The 15,650-nt window shown below is 41.5% G+C and overlaps 1 protein-coding gene across 4 annotated transcripts in view; it reads left to right on the forward strand.

The window, feature by feature from the left end:
• LOC116398535 (E3 ubiquitin-protein ligase RNF31-like) overlaps positions 1-13,427 on the forward strand; it is a 66,870-nt gene extending 53,443 nt beyond the window's left edge. For 3 of the 4 annotated variants that reach the window (XM_031874901.1, XM_031874902.1, XM_031874903.1), the window contains 5 exons: positions 3,239-3,349; positions 4,340-4,388; positions 6,323-6,419; positions 10,157-10,322; positions 11,610-13,427. In XM_031874901.1, the coding sequence (XP_031730761.1) occupies positions 3,239-3,349; positions 4,340-4,388; positions 6,323-6,419; positions 10,157-10,322; positions 11,610-11,660 (474 nt within the window). In that variant the 3' untranslated portion in view covers positions 11,661-13,427. Of the gene's footprint in view, positions 1-3,238; positions 3,350-4,339; positions 4,389-6,322; positions 6,420-10,156; positions 10,323-11,609 lie in introns of those variants that run through there. The other variant, XM_031874906.1, reaches the window with a different exon arrangement.
• The last annotated feature ends 2,223 nt before the right edge of the window (positions 13,428-15,650 follow it).

Consider the following 15,650-nt stretch of genomic DNA (forward strand, 5'->3'; position numbering starts at 1 on the left):
TTCTCCTTGCTGTCAATTCAGCTCAACGTGGGGGCGAGCTGCATGCCCTGTCGGTGAAAGAATCATGTCTGAGGTGGAACTCAGATGACTTGGGTGTCACTTTGTGGCCTAATGCAGCATTTCTCCCAAGGGTGTTGATACGTTCACATATCAACCAGCCTATCCAGCTGGCAAAGTTGACCCCCCCCCCCCCCATCGGGAGAGGAGGGGTCAAGGCTGCTGTGCCCAGTGCGGGCCCTCAGAGCTTATGTGGAAGCCACCGCCTGCATACGGCAGGTGGAGCAGCTCTTTGTCAGTTATGGTGAGCCTAAGAAGGGCTGTGCTCCTTCTAAAACAGCGCCTATCCCGCTGGAAATCATCCAGTGTTAAGCACTGCCTCTGGCGGTCAGTAAGGATGAAATAGAACGAAAGTTACTAATGTAACTACGGTTCTATGAATCCTGGATGACCGCCAGAGTTCTTGGTCACTCGGAATCCCGTGAACTCGCGAGAAGATTCCATAGGACTGAACTCAGGATGACACCGGAACTTATAGACGACGGGGGTCATCCGAGGTTACAGGTGACTTTGTTGATATAAATATTCGACCTGCGCATGTGCGAGACAGAAGATATCCAGTGTTAAGCACTGCCTCTGGCGATCATCCAGGATTCATAGAACCGTAGTTACATTCGTAACTTTCGTTTGTGTGTGTTCTCTAGCACCACATAGTGGATACAGGAACTAGTCGAATATTTGCACTACATCATTTCCAGTGTCACACAGTCCACGCAGGACAAATACGTTGAACTCTGGGACGTGTTGTCTGATGGTCGAAGACATTCGCGCCCGCGTCTGCCGGCGTCCCGCCAGTTCCCCCGAGACGCGGGAAGGTGCGAGGGCCTGCTCATCGCTGCTTGCAGATTTCATTTTTATTTTTTTTCAAAGCTGCCTTTTTTTGTTCATCTGTGAAAACAGTTGAAATAAAAACTGTGTTGGCAAGTTATGTAACATTACATATTAATCATCATAAGTCAGAGGGTCTCTCCACATTCTCTTTGCAGTCCATCCAAAGAAGACATTTTACCCAAAAAACACAAATGTCAATGTGGTGGCACGACATGAAGAGTCTGTAGAATTCATCGTCCATGGGATACAACTGTCTGTACAAAATGACATGGCACCCCCTCCAAATGTTTTTAAGATATTTCAGTCTGGACCAAAGGGGTGGACCAGCCGACATTACCAGAGTTGTTGTACCAAATCTTTAGACCTGCACAAATATTTTTACCCACCAGTAATTTAGCCCAACATGAAATTAGTTTCTCTAATTTTTGCACATTTTATTTGAGGCAAAAGATGTATATGAAAGATGACATGGGGTACACTTGTTAACAATTAAATATATAAGTATTTCAATAACCATCATTTTTATTTTTCTGATTGTGTAATAAATTAGCAAATATCTTTGTATTTTTTACTTAAAAGTATAAGAATAAATTAAAGCTGCAAGCAGCATTGATCGGGCCCTCGCAACTTCACGCACGTCGAGGGTACTGGCAGGACTCTGGTTGAACGTACTGCGAGGGATGCTTCGTCGAAATTTTGTAGGGGGCACTATTGAGCCGATTTGCCACTCTGAACCAATACAATCATATTATATAACTACATTTTGGCCTTTAAATCTGTTCGCCAAGTTTGCTTATGTTTCGAGCATTTCTAGCCTCTCAAAATGACCTTCGCTTTTCACGGCGAAGACTGCATCGCCATGGCAGCGGCGTTCCACGAAACATCAAAAGCTTCATGAACTGGCATTATGAACTTCTTATATTTGTGTGGAACTAATTTGATGTTGGTCTGATTTACCTACTAAGAGAAACAAGCCAACGTATAAAGACTTTAACTGACTGTTTCCAGTAGGTGGCGCTATGACTATGATTCAAAATTGGCCTGCAGATGTCTTCAGGCCTGGAGTCTAATCAAACATGTGAAATCTGGTAAAGATCTGATGATGTGGAGTCGAGTTACATCAGTTCATTTCTTCATGGTGAAGGATCGAAATTCGCCGAGCCGCCACGTCGCCGCCCTTCAACAACTTCTTACAATCTTCACAATGAAGCATTATCAAGGTCTTAAGGCTGTTCTGACAAAACTTTAGGGGGATCTGATTAATCTGTGAGGAGCAGGATGTCAAAGTACAAAACTTACAACTTCCTGTCACCAGATTTGTTCCGGGTCAGGATGTTATGACATATGAGAGATTTGGAGCAGTTTAGACAATGTACGGCCGAGTTACAACAACTTCCTGTTTCATGGCGAATGGTGTTTTTTTGACGCCACGCCACGGACACATAGTTCGATAACTTTTTGATCTTTGAGTAACTTTTCACTGCCAAGGTCTCAAGAGCATACTGACCAAATCTGAAGTTGATCGGGTTAAATCTCTAGGAGGAGTTCGTTAAAGTATGACGCCTTGAAACGGTCACAAAACGTCATAAAATTCAAAATGGCCTGTTGGGTTTAGGGCATACTTTTTTGTACGCCCCATCAAGTTACATATGCCAACCAAATTTTATACAGCTAGGTGGAACCGAAAGTTGGGGCTACGCTCTAGGTGGGGGTATCGAATAATTTTGTCCGACCTTAACCCAACGGCCCAATTTCCTTGTTATTTTCACCGATCCTAAATTTTGAAGAATGGACGTGTAGCCCAAGCACCTCTTTTTCCCCTTGAAAGACGCAGAATAATAATAATAATAATAATAAACATTAGAATAACTATAGGTCCTATGCTCGGGCCCTAATAAACATGTGTAATGAGATATAGACACAACGTTATTAAGTTCTTAAAAGTTCAAGACTCAGAGGGAAGTCACATGTTCAGGCTACAAACTGCAAGCTGGTACAAATGATTAGGTTTATTCAGATTTTTTCTTTTGGCTATGTTGTCGGAGTCTCTAAACATTAGTCCTTAATTTAAATACATTTAACATTTGTCGAATCATTACGTTGTGCTGCCATGAATGACAGTGTAACCTACTTAAAGGTCTAAAAGAACGTTGGTGTATTGGGTCAGGAAAGGCACTTGAAAAATATAAAAATATATTATTATTAAAAGAAGTGAACTTTTCACAGTTGGTTTAAATGCTTCAAACACATTTGTTGTAAATGCAACTTGAGGTTATCATAGAGATGATTGATCTGACTTCCCTGAACAAGTGACAGGTGTCTCCTCCTCCCTCTCCTGTTGTCCTGTCAGACGTGTGCAGTGGACGAGTGTAGTGTATCTGGATTACATGCCCATCATCCCAGAGACTGCCTCTTCTATCTGAGAGACTGGGAACCTTCCAGACTGCAGGCTTTACTGCAGGTACACACACACACACACACACACACACACACACACACACACACACACACACACACACAACAACCGAATTGATGGCAGAGAACTCCGCTGCAGGGAGAGTGACATAAGTGTCCTAACAGCAAATGTTACTTTACTTGATGTAAACAAACCACATCATCTGTGAGCTCCACATCAGCCTAGTGATGTAACCGTTTAAGAGAAGGCTGACTTGTGCTTGTTATCTTCTGATTTTTGTACTTTTTTAAACAGCAAAACACATGATTTGTATTGTTGTTTACTAAAAATGACGTACAATATTGCCACCAGCAAGTAGGAAACTTTCAGGTGATCTCCCTCCAGCCAGCTGCCACCTCATTTAGGGGTTCGTATTGATATGAGAAGTTATCGGATAGAGACCTCCTCTTTCCATCTTCCCGTCAGCTGTTCCTCGTCCATTGCCGGCTTTTAAAGTGAGCTACAGGAATGAATAGAAACAGTGCGTCCTAGAAAAACATTAAAATATCATTTCTGCCTTCACCCCAGTATTTAAAAAAAAAAACTTTACAGTGTTACACAATTCAGCCATTTTTGCTTCAGAAAACCTTTTAAAGGTGCAAAACACGACATTTAGAAAATGCATTGACGAATTAGAAAAGAACAAAAAACATGAAAAACAATATTTGACAAAACACAACAAAACAGAAAACAATATTTCAAGTTCCATTTCTTTTCTGTAGTGTTGTCTGTTTTGTTTTATTGTGGTTATTGGAAAGGTCACTGTGTTTTCTGTTTTGTTGTCATATTTTCCAAAATGTGGTTGTTTTTGTTTTGAATGTCTTTGTAAAATGTTATTTTGCTTTATATGTTGCTGTTTTGTGAAATGTTGTGTTTTTGATGTTGTGATTGTTTTTGTCCAATGTTCTTGTGTTTGCACCTCAGGGCTCACCATAGTGAACTGTGTAGAACAGATTAATGTGAGTAACCTCTGCTCTCCTTCTCTATGACTCACAGAATAATGGAGTGGCCTTCAACACTGAAGCCCCACCTGGAACACAGACAGGTAGGCCAGAGGGTTGTACTACGACATAGCCAGGCCTTCTTTGCGTTAGCTGGCTTGACACCTAAAAGCCACAAAGGTGGTTATGAACTTCCTCAGTTAACCAGGCTGTGCGTTTTCATAAAAGGCTCATATATCTAATCATGTACAAGCAAAGTATATTTATATTAAACATCCAAATTGCACCAACTTTGACACTGCACATCTTCGGGTCCCCAGCAGTACACCCGCCAAGTGTGAAGTAGATCCCATGAGCGCTTCTCGAGACATGAGAAGGACACGCATACATTCCTTGCTTTAGAGTTAGATGGATTGGTACACATTTGGAACAGACATTCATTCATTCATAGATATTAACATATTTAACATGCCCAAATAAAGAATTAAATAAAGTGAAATGCAATGCAATGTTGTAATATGTATTTCCTTTTATGCATGCATTTACTTTGTCATCATCAAAATGAAAAAAACTGTCAACAATCACAGCTTGGGGGCAGACCATAGATGTAAATATCTATCTGTAGTTTATCTGTGCTGACATAAAGTGATGGCAGCCATGACAGCTACTCTTTCTATATCAGGTGCAGCCTGATCTATGTCTGATCCATGTGTTCACTCAGGATTCATTTTAACTAGCGTTATCATCAGGTCAACATTTTAAGTCTAATGCTGCGTTCACACCAAACGCGGCGCGTATTCATTGCGCCGCGTATTAGCGTCATTCGCGCCGCCGGTCAAAACGCCGGGGACCATTTGTGTTCATTCGCGTGAATCGCACTGGACGCGCCGGAGAGGGGGCGGGGCTTATCGCCCTGAAAGCCGTTCAACTGTCCGCCATTAACCATGAAAAAGGAACCTGTATTTCTGCTTAGTACGTGTTGTGGAAGTCACAGATATCCCGGGAAACTAAACGCCGTCATGTCTGGTTCATAACATTGTTCAGAGGAGCTCCATGGATTTTATCGAAGTGTATTCACTGTGTCTAGTGAGCCACACGTCGCTGTTTACTACAGCTGTATGAACACTAAATAAACTGATTTGGCTGTGATTTAACGGCAATAAACCGACAAAAAGGGACTCTGAAATAACTACGTAATGATGCCGATTTGTAGGCTACTTGTCTTCTCAATGGAGCGGATGGATCGGTGCTAGGCTATGCTAACATTGTAGCAGCTCCACCAACAGTCAGAATAACGTCATGTAGACGTAAATACGGCAGCGTCTATTCATTGTTTGTACCATATGCTTTACACACATTTATACACATAGTTTGGACCGGTCTCTGTTGATATGAGGTATCGTAGAGCTCTGGGTGAACACAGACGGCAACAGTATTTATTTCCTGATTCAACAACGGCCGGACGTCACTGATGACAGGGGAAGCAACTCAATGCTGATAGGCTATCACGCTGGGGCGTAACGCGAATATTTCGCAGAAGTTGAAAAATTTCAACTCGCGCATTTGGGCCGATTTGGCGAATTTGCGGCGCGATTGACCTGAATTCGCGTCAATCGCGCCGCGCCATCACAAATTCGCACTGCGCCAGTCTCATCGCGTCTGTGCATAGACTTTGTATGTAATCTACTCGTGCGAATAATTCGCGCCGCGTTTGGTGTGAACGCACCATAATACTTAAAATACCGTTTATGACCAAATACCTGAGAGGGACATCCCCATCAGCCTCAGCTGTACTTTGTTAGCATTCTAACATGCAAAACGTCTCACCCATTCCCATTCATCTTCATTCTTAATTAAGTGTAAATGGATAATTAATCTTAACCTAGGCCATAAATACATTTTAATAATGATGAGAAACATAATATCCTTTCCAGGGCATTTTGCTCTGTGTAAGTCCTTCTTTTGTTCTTCCTGTTTCCATTTACTCCTATGGTCTTTGTCTCTCTATTTGTTTTTCTTCATGCTTCTCTTTCTTCAGGTCTGTGTGGAGTGGTAGAGCAGAAGGATGAGGGAGGCCAGCAGCCAGATTCAGCTTGCGGAGCTCAGACCCAACCTGGACATGCTGGTCTCTGCGAGTAAGATGACTTTATATAGTATTATCTCCAAACAAGGCATGTTATAGTATGTGCTACAGTACAGCATGTATTTTAGGGCCCTGAGTTGCCGCCTTTGGTCTCTCTGTGAACTTTTATAATGTGCTCCACTTACTTACTTGTGTGATTTGGCACAAACTTTTTTTTTGTAAATATTACATACAGCAGGTCTGCACTGTCAGTGTTGCAGCTGATTACTGTTTGTACCAGCTGGTCCTCAGTTCAACAAAGCCGATCTCTTTACATGATTAACACATTGCTAACTCAAAGAGTTGCAGCACGTACATTAGTTCTCACACAGAGATGAGTTGTTCCTAAATATTTACACCCAGGTGTAACTGTTGAGTAGCTAAATGAGTGCTAACTTGCTAATATCTCAGCCGTTTAGAATGAAGAACAATTGGTAAGATTGAGTATGCCTGACTGGACTTGGGCGATATGATGAGATTATTGTTGAATAGCCCAAAATCACAAATGTGCCTCAGAGGGCTTTACAATCTGTACACATTCAACATCCTCTTGTTGGTAAACAAAGAGGAGCGTGTTTGAGTTCTCAGCAAATATGAAAAACTAAATTATTGACATCAATAGAATTATTAATGTCAGTAAGATTATTAGCAATTATTAAGAATAACGGGGCTCCACCCTGAGAACAGGGACCAATAACCAAACGATAAACTAAGTCTCATAATTAGTGTTCACTCACAATGTCAATAGTCTGAGTACTATTACACATTCAGAGTGAAAGTGAAGGTTTAAGTTCGAGCACAGACCACATATACAGCTATTATCACAATACACATGCACAAAGTAATCACAGACAGCTGCTCTTTAAAATATAACAGAGTTTATTACGTTCTAATAACATTGATCAAAATCAAATAGTATTTAAAACTAACAACTACTATATATTTATGAGCACGCTATCTAAAATCAACAAACAATATGTGGTCAGAGAGAGTGTGTGTGTGTGTGTGTGTGTGGTAAATGGACTGTACTTGCATAGCGCTTTTCTAGTCTTTCCACTCAAAGCACTTTCACACTACTTGTCATCATTCACCCATTCACATACTGATGGCAGGGGCCAACTGCCTATCAGACTAAGTCATTCACACACAGGATCCAAAAACAGTCTCTGGCCAAGAGTTGGGGGTGAATCAGAGTTGTATGGTTTCAGGGATAGGCAGAGCTGGAGCACAGGAAGTCCTGTGGTGTCTGTCGCTCTCGTCCAATGAGATCGCAGCTCTGGTGTTTCATTGCTATTCAGATCTAAGTGTGATTTTTCGTTTACCAGTTAAGACTGTTATCTTAACTGCAATCAGGCTGCTGACTGCTCTGCAAAATAAGCAGGCCCAAGTCTCTTTGTTCCAGCCACATGGCAAAGGCCCAACACTCTGTCCTGGTACAGAAAAAAGACTCAAAAACCCTTCAACAGGGAGAACAAAGGGGAGAGACCTCAGGGAGAGCAACAGAGGAGGATCCTCTATCAGGATGGACAGAAGTGTGATAGATGTCATGTGTACAGAATGAACAGCATAACAGTTACAACACATCCAATGCATATTACAGAAATGATTCATATATTGTTCAACATGATGTTGGTTGGCCTCTCTCTCGTTTCTTCTCTTGCTTTCTCTATGCATTGCCTCACTGTTGTAACAGTAAGAGCATGCTAGCATACGTCCGGCGCGGTACCTTATTACCATGTACAGAAGCCCTGACTCCAGCCGGAAAGATGTCCGCTCTCGTTAGCTTTACGTTAGCTCTCGTTATACAAGAAAGCTAATGCGACCATTTGCCGCTTCTTTAGTTCTAAACAAAATGACAAAAGAGAGCGAAAGAATGTGAAGAAGTGATTTGTAAGCTGTGCCATAACCAAGTAAGTAAAGATGGAAACACCGCAAATCTCCTGCTCCTTTCATAAAAACCCAACATCCAACAGAATAGGAAAATCTGCCAGTAAACCCGTCCACAAAGAGCAGCCGGACCGAACCTCCTCCCACGACCATCTATCAACCCTCAGTCATCAGGGCTTTGGGAAGGCAAACGAAATGTAAACGTGACAGTCAGCGGTGGCGAGACTACATGGAAAATAAATGGTTTCCATCCGTAGTTGAATGGGTCCGTTTCAGCCACTTTGTGTAAAATTGCCAAGCAGTTGTTTTGCTCCTGTCACATTTTACTCTCTCACCTTGATTTTCACTGCAATATATAAGTTCTTCACCTCTATGGAAACAGAACAATCATGGCTAGAAGAAGAGAGAACTCAAAAATATCTTTAGTGCAGTATAACACATTTACCATGCCATGAATAATTTTAAAAAGAAAAGAACAAGTTGAATTTATTTGATAATACATTTGAGCAAAATTGGAAAACGATGAAATCTATTATACTTCCAAAAGTGTTACCAATGATGGAAAAAAACATGGAGGCTCCACATGCGATTTACATTGAAATATTTCCATTTTTACAACCTCTACGTACATACAGCCTCTCCTGTACTCTCCTCGCTGCTCTGTGTTCAGCAACCTGCAGTTTAGCTAAAGTAACTCTTGGTCTATTATTACTAGTGCTGGGCAACGATTACAATTTTTAATCGCGATTAATCGCATTGTTATGCGCAAAAATTCAATAATGAATTCAAAAGTAGTGTATTGCGCACTTTTATTTTAAAGTACTGCTATATGAACAACAGGTCAATAACATTTGGTTTAAACACTTTAAACACATCAGGTTGTTGTTAGCAGCAGTATTCCCTTTACACAGTAGCAGTTATACAGTTATAATGATTCTGATCATAGATATTCAGCCGGTGTTCACAACTTTATCTTCATGTGTGGAAGAGATGCAATTTAAATGTACTTCTTGAAAACTGCAAACATATCTACGTCATGTTGTTATGTTTGTTAAATTGTCAGTAGTGATAACTAAATGATGCTTATTATACATATTACAAACAAAACACTTTAAAACTCTAAAAAAATAATTTAGATGAATCATTTATTTTTTGCTTTTTTGGTATTTTGGTCAGACACATATGCAACGCTGATTACCGTAATATGTGTGGTATTTGTTATGTGCGTTGGTACATAGAGGGTGATAATAAGCTGTACATGGAGGGACTTAGGACCCAGGGGAATGTAGGTGAAGCATGGAACCTGTAGTCTGTACCGTGGCAGTAACGTGCAGCATGAGGAAGTTATGCTCATACACGCAATAATATAATTGTCGGCGTTAATTAATTAGTGCGTTAACGCAATAATAACACGCTAACTTGCCCAGCACTAATTATTACCTATGTGCGTCTCTTCAGCACCTTTTTATAGAACTACAATGTTTTATGTCATTTTGCAATATCATCAGTAAGGGATTCAATAGCAAAACAATTAATATCTTTTGGTTTCCTTTATTTTACAACCAGTATTCTGCCGCGTTTCAGCACAAAGCATTTAACGGTTGACACATCTTTCTCAACGCCTGATCAAAATTCAATGTAATAACAATGATAACTGGCAATATTTAAAATGACAATTCACAAAACAGCACAATATACCTCTAATTCCCAATTCTCAATAAATAATGTTGGTAAGGTAAGCAAACCAAATCTACAAAAAATAGTTGTGAAAAGAATACAAGGAATCACTAAATCTCATGCTGACTAAGTGTTAGCATCACACACAACTTCCTGATGATAACACGGTGTTGCACTTGTGTCCAGGAAGCATTACCGGGAGTACCTGGTCAGCCTGATCAACAGCCACTCCATCGACCCCGCCCCCCTCTACAGCTCCAACGAGCTGCTGCTGGCCTGCAGGAGGTACAAGGTGGACGACAGCCGCAGGGACGGAGAGGACGGCTTCACCCATTTCAGTCGGCTGCTCCAGGTGAGTGTCTGTGTGTGCACACATGTTTGCGTCAGTTGGTCCACCACTTTGGTGCAGACGTAAATATCTTAACAACTAGATCCCCAGAGAATAATTCCTAAAAACTGGTGATCCCCTGACTTTTGGTGAGGTTGATATTTTGAGTCAAATGTCTGGACAATGACTGTTGGATGGGTTGTCATGGCATTTAGTCAGACATTCATGTTACTCTCGGAATAAATTGTAATCACTTTGGTGATCCCCTGATCATGATATGAACGCAGCATCTGTCGGTAACGGGACAGTATCACCTTATCGGGTTTGAGCGGGCTTTGGTTGCAGGCAGGTGAACAAAAGGAGAGCAAAGAGCTGAAATGCAATCTCAGAACCCGACAGGTATTGTCTAACGACGATTTCGCTTTTTATCAGCTTCAAAATAAACAGCTAACTGAGTGTAAACTGGCAACTTGTGAGACAATCCAGTCATATCCAGAGACTGTATATAAGAAGTGGACATAGTCATTGTGAGGTCACCCATTGGTTCGTGGACTTTATGGAGCTTCGAGTTCTGCGATTTCGCCGTTGTCATCCAAAATGACGTCCGTTGTCATGTTGTTTTTTTCATAACCAGTAAATAGAAGTGACCATATTTGGAATGCAGAAGAGTGACTTACAGGTGCCGTATACAGCTCTGGTAGTGGTAGCAACCTGTCAATCACAGTAAGCCCCGCCCTAAAGCATCCCCTGCTTTATGGTCTGTTTGACTCTAAATGGACCATAATGTACTAAATGAACATCATGCTGTATTGAAGAAGACTTGAAACTAGAGATTGAGACCATAAACTCATGTTTACAATGTTTACTGAGGTAATAAATCAAGAGAGAAGTAGAGTCATTTTCTCATAGACTTCTATACAACCAGAGGAGTCGCCCCCTGATGGACACTAGAGAGAATACAGGTTTTGAGACACTTCTGCATCGGCTTCGCTCGGCAGAACCGAAGATGCTGGCTGGTTATAACTCTATTCTCACGTTTCAAGTTGCCAATTGGAGTACAAAAACAATGCATGAGCAAACAGCTATCACTGGATTACTTTGGTACTGACAAAAACTTCAAAACGTGAATATTCTCAGGCATTTTCTGCACTCGATCATGATGATCGCCTGTTTTCGTAATATCTTGTTCCTACATGGTCATAATATTGTTTTCACCAGATGAAACTACCATTTTTGTGGATACATGCTGTTCAACCTATGATATTTAGTTTTGATACAGTGACACTGACATCCCTTCGTGTCCTTTTGCAGAAACTGATGGATGAAGTACCGCTCGGTGACAAGGTGCCACGCAAGAAATAATGAATCACTTCCTGTTTCCCGACGTTGACCTTTCAATTGAGCGACAAGACACTGAAATGGCAACAGTTTCCTTTAAGATCTGGAACTGTAAATGTTAACTTGTTTCCAATGATCTCTGAAGCTCTGAGTGCTTTTGATGAGTTTCATGTACACATTTGGTTTTCGCTGAGATGTTTAATATAAATCCATCTGGTCGTCAACTGGCTCAGTTAACTCCAGTTTCCTGTTCCAGCTTTGAGCTCATTCACATTAATGAGGCAGCTTTCTTAACTGCAAACCAATCACGTTAGTTCAACATCAACGGAAAAGGGCAGATTATTGTATATAGGACAAGATGAAATAGTTAAGATTAAAATAAGCAGCTAAAGGTAGAGATGAAAAATCTTTGTTTCTACTAAATTATTCAACATCAATTTAGCAATATTGCATTTTTAGTTTACTGGGAGCTAAAGAAGAAATAGTTTACAATCAGTATCCAACAACAATTGTGATCTTCAGTGGTGTTTTAAACCCAGAGAAGCATTCCCTCTGTCTCTGATACCTTTATCATGGACCTATAAATGTCTCTGTTGCTCTTTATTTCTCGTCACTTTATTGTAAACTCAGCACTTTTGTCATGATTTGTTTTTCTTAGGGTGGAGAAGTCATGAACCGTCCTACTCTACCTCTGATTGGCTAGTACTTGTTGCTTTTGTTGGCTGGGTGGTTTAGGTCAAAGATGCTCTATAACAAAGTGTTCACGTTCACTTCTCCCATTGGAGTTAATAGAATCAGGCAGGGGGCGGGGCGGTGGAGAAAGCCATGTGACATAGAGGCAGGAGGCTGACTCCCAGTGGGCCGTCTCCTCTGAACCGTCTCTGGTTAGGTTTAGGCACGAGGAGTGAGATTGGTTAGGGTTAGTGTGGGTCATGCCTTCGCACTCCTGCATCCTGTAGACATGGACAGCGATATGACCAGTCAGGCTGTTGGCACATTTTCATCTGATCCTCTGAACTGAATCCTAACTGGAGCGTTTAGCCATGCAGCATAAGGTTACCGTGGCCATCACCTGAAGCAGCTCTGTGGTACCAGAGAACCTGTGTTGAGCCCAAAGATCGCTCACTAACCCACTCATCTCACTCCATGATACAGGCTCCAGGTCTCCAATCACAGGCCTGTGTTCACTGCACAGTTTTTATTTTTTATTGTGTGTAAAATGAAATGTATTTATTTATTGTGGATGTTTAAACTTGACATGTGAGTATTGTATCGTAATCGGTTTGAAAATGTTCACAGCATTTACAGATGACTTTGTTTTTTGCATTAATTGTAATTGTGTAAGGCAGAGCTGCTCAATGATACTCATTTGATTGGGTGCTGCAGTAGTGAACTCGTGTTGAACAGGTTTGTGATTTGCTGAAGATGTAAAAACGAATGATTTCAATGACTTGCTTTGTTTCAGGAGACTGTTATTCTGTAGAATAGTTTTTAGAGTGGTAGAAATGTAGCTCTAGCGTAAGTTCAGACAGGAAGACTATACTCTTCATGCCTGAGCCCGTAGCTTATTCACCATACATCTGCCATCACTCCTCATGCAGGCACACACATTATGTCCTTGCTGTTATGGTTCAGGGCTGTCAATCATATCAGCTGTCTAGATCAGCTGGTCTCTCTATCCAATAGCACAACGACACTATTACATGGCTATCCTATCATGTTGCTGCTGTCTCTTTAAATATGATTGTCTCTCTACCTTCAGTACGTTCATGCCGCTGTTACGCAGCCCTCCACCTCCCCATCTCCTCCACTCTCTGCAGATTCATCAACTCATCATCCATCACCACCAGTGTCTGGACTCCATGGGGGGGTTTATATTGTTGCCACTCAGGGCAATCACAACTCGATCACAAATCTCCTCGTCGAGTTCAAGCGCCAAAGAAATTCTGTGTAACTCATTAACGCATCATCTGTCATAATAAACTTGTCTCTCCTGATTGAACTGAGAGATGAGCCAGAGTGCATGTGGTGGTCTGTACTGTATCGTAAATAAAAGCTCTTTCAGGCCATATCACACATGGTTGACTTGTCATTGTTGATGATTTGTGTTGGTGTGCTATGCGACTACATTTAATCAAAAAAGTGTTATTTGCTCAACCTCTGTCCATAAGGCAAGTAACGATGTAACAGGAACACCAACAACATGGTGGTCAAAAGGTCAAAATCTCTACATGTGTTCTGTTTATGGCATTTTTTTAGTCACTCAGGTTGTTCACGTTGTGTACAAGGCAGCAAAGAAATGGACCCACATGCAGAGAAGCAGACAGGAACAGTTGAGTGATGTTCGTGGTGAAATGATGATGCAAAAGCTTACAGGCAAAGGCAGCAGGTCCAAGCAGAAGTAGCCGAGAACCCACAGGTTCACACAACATCACGGTTGCTCCTCAATTGGTCTATTGAGCTTGTAGGGTTCCGGAGGTTCACCATCAGGGGAATCCAGGCTGGGGACCATCAAGAGAGACGGGAGGTGGCCTAACTGGCCTGGGATGGCTTATGGTACCTCGAATATAACCCTCATATATTACATCAAGTCATTTCCCGACATTAATAACCTTTCAGTGACACCGTAAGAGCCGTAATCACTTTGTCACATGTTTAGTACTTTATACATTTAGGCTGAGGAAACGGGCTGTGTCATTTTTTTCACTTCCTCTCATCAGTAAATCAATCCGAATGTACACTAGCCTTTCAGATTAGATTCAATATTATACGTAGGTTACAATGATCAACACAAGAACACACACGTTCAGGCTCCCTCATGTGGCAACGGTGTACTGCAGATATACATGTTATATAAAAGACTACCGAAGAAATTCTGCAATCTTATTAGTGACCCTAATAAAATCTCCTTTGACCCACCTGTGGGTCCCGACCCAGTGTTTGGGAGTGACTGGTTGAGACGGATGCAGGAGGACTGGTTTTACACAGTCAGTGGGAACTTTGAAAGAGTCTTTAAATCTCTCCAAATCTTGTGATTCTTTGTCATTTTATTCATGAACATTATGTAATTCTCCACTTTCCACTGTTATCATCTTCTTTGATTCGTTTTTTGGAAGATTGCAAAGCCAACTTTAGGGTGCAAACAGGAACAGGAACAGGTTTACGTTAGTCTGTAATACACTTTCCAATGCTGACTACAAATATATCTAAAATGTCTATAAAGCATATTATTGTTATTGTTTGGTTTTTGCTTCAACTGTCAGTTGTGTTGAATGTTTAGACAGGAGCTTCTAACTGTCACACACTTGTAGATATGCGGCCACGTTGGATGAAGAAAAGGATGTTACACAGACCAACTGAGAGAAAATCTTCTGTGTGTTGAAGTCATCTTATAGAATGCTGTAAAATAAAAATAACACATAATATAATATGTCATATAGTCTAGTGTGGGCGACTGTGGCTCAGTGGTAGAGCAGGGTCGTCCTTCTATCAGAGGATCGGCGATCCCCGGCTCCACTAGTCCATGTCCATGTGTCCTTGGGCAAGACACTTAACCCAGAATTGCTCCCGCAGGCGGTTTCTGGTGTATGAAACCGCCTGCGGGAGACTGGTGTCTGGCCGATGCCCCGCAGCGAGTCTGAAGCCCTCCCCCAATTCACAGCCCTTCTGTCCAAGCAAAGTCAGGTAAAGTCTCATGTTTCACATACTTCTCCCCATCGATCAGCCCAGTGATTGGCTGAAATCCGATAGGCTCCTCCTTGGCCTATGACCCGTTGGTCCAGCCTCCTCAAAGCAGCACACACAACATCCTTGCTTGTTCATATGGGCGTATCTGAAAACCCTATCTCCCCTAATACTTAATACATTTCAGCAAATCTTCTTCACAGTGTTTAATTCATTCAGTGACTATACTTTTTGGTTTAAAACTTTTATAAGTAAATATACTGGAACATATAACATCCACCACTAGGGGTGCTATTAAACATACTAGAAATGCTTTTGAACTTAAATTCC

This window comes from Anarrhichthys ocellatus, unplaced genomic scaffold (assembly GCF_004355925.1).
Source record: "Anarrhichthys ocellatus isolate YVR2014 unplaced genomic scaffold, GSC_Weel_1.0 scaffold85, whole genome shotgun sequence".
NCBI lineage: Eukaryota > Metazoa > Chordata > Actinopteri > Perciformes > Anarhichadidae > Anarrhichthys > Anarrhichthys ocellatus.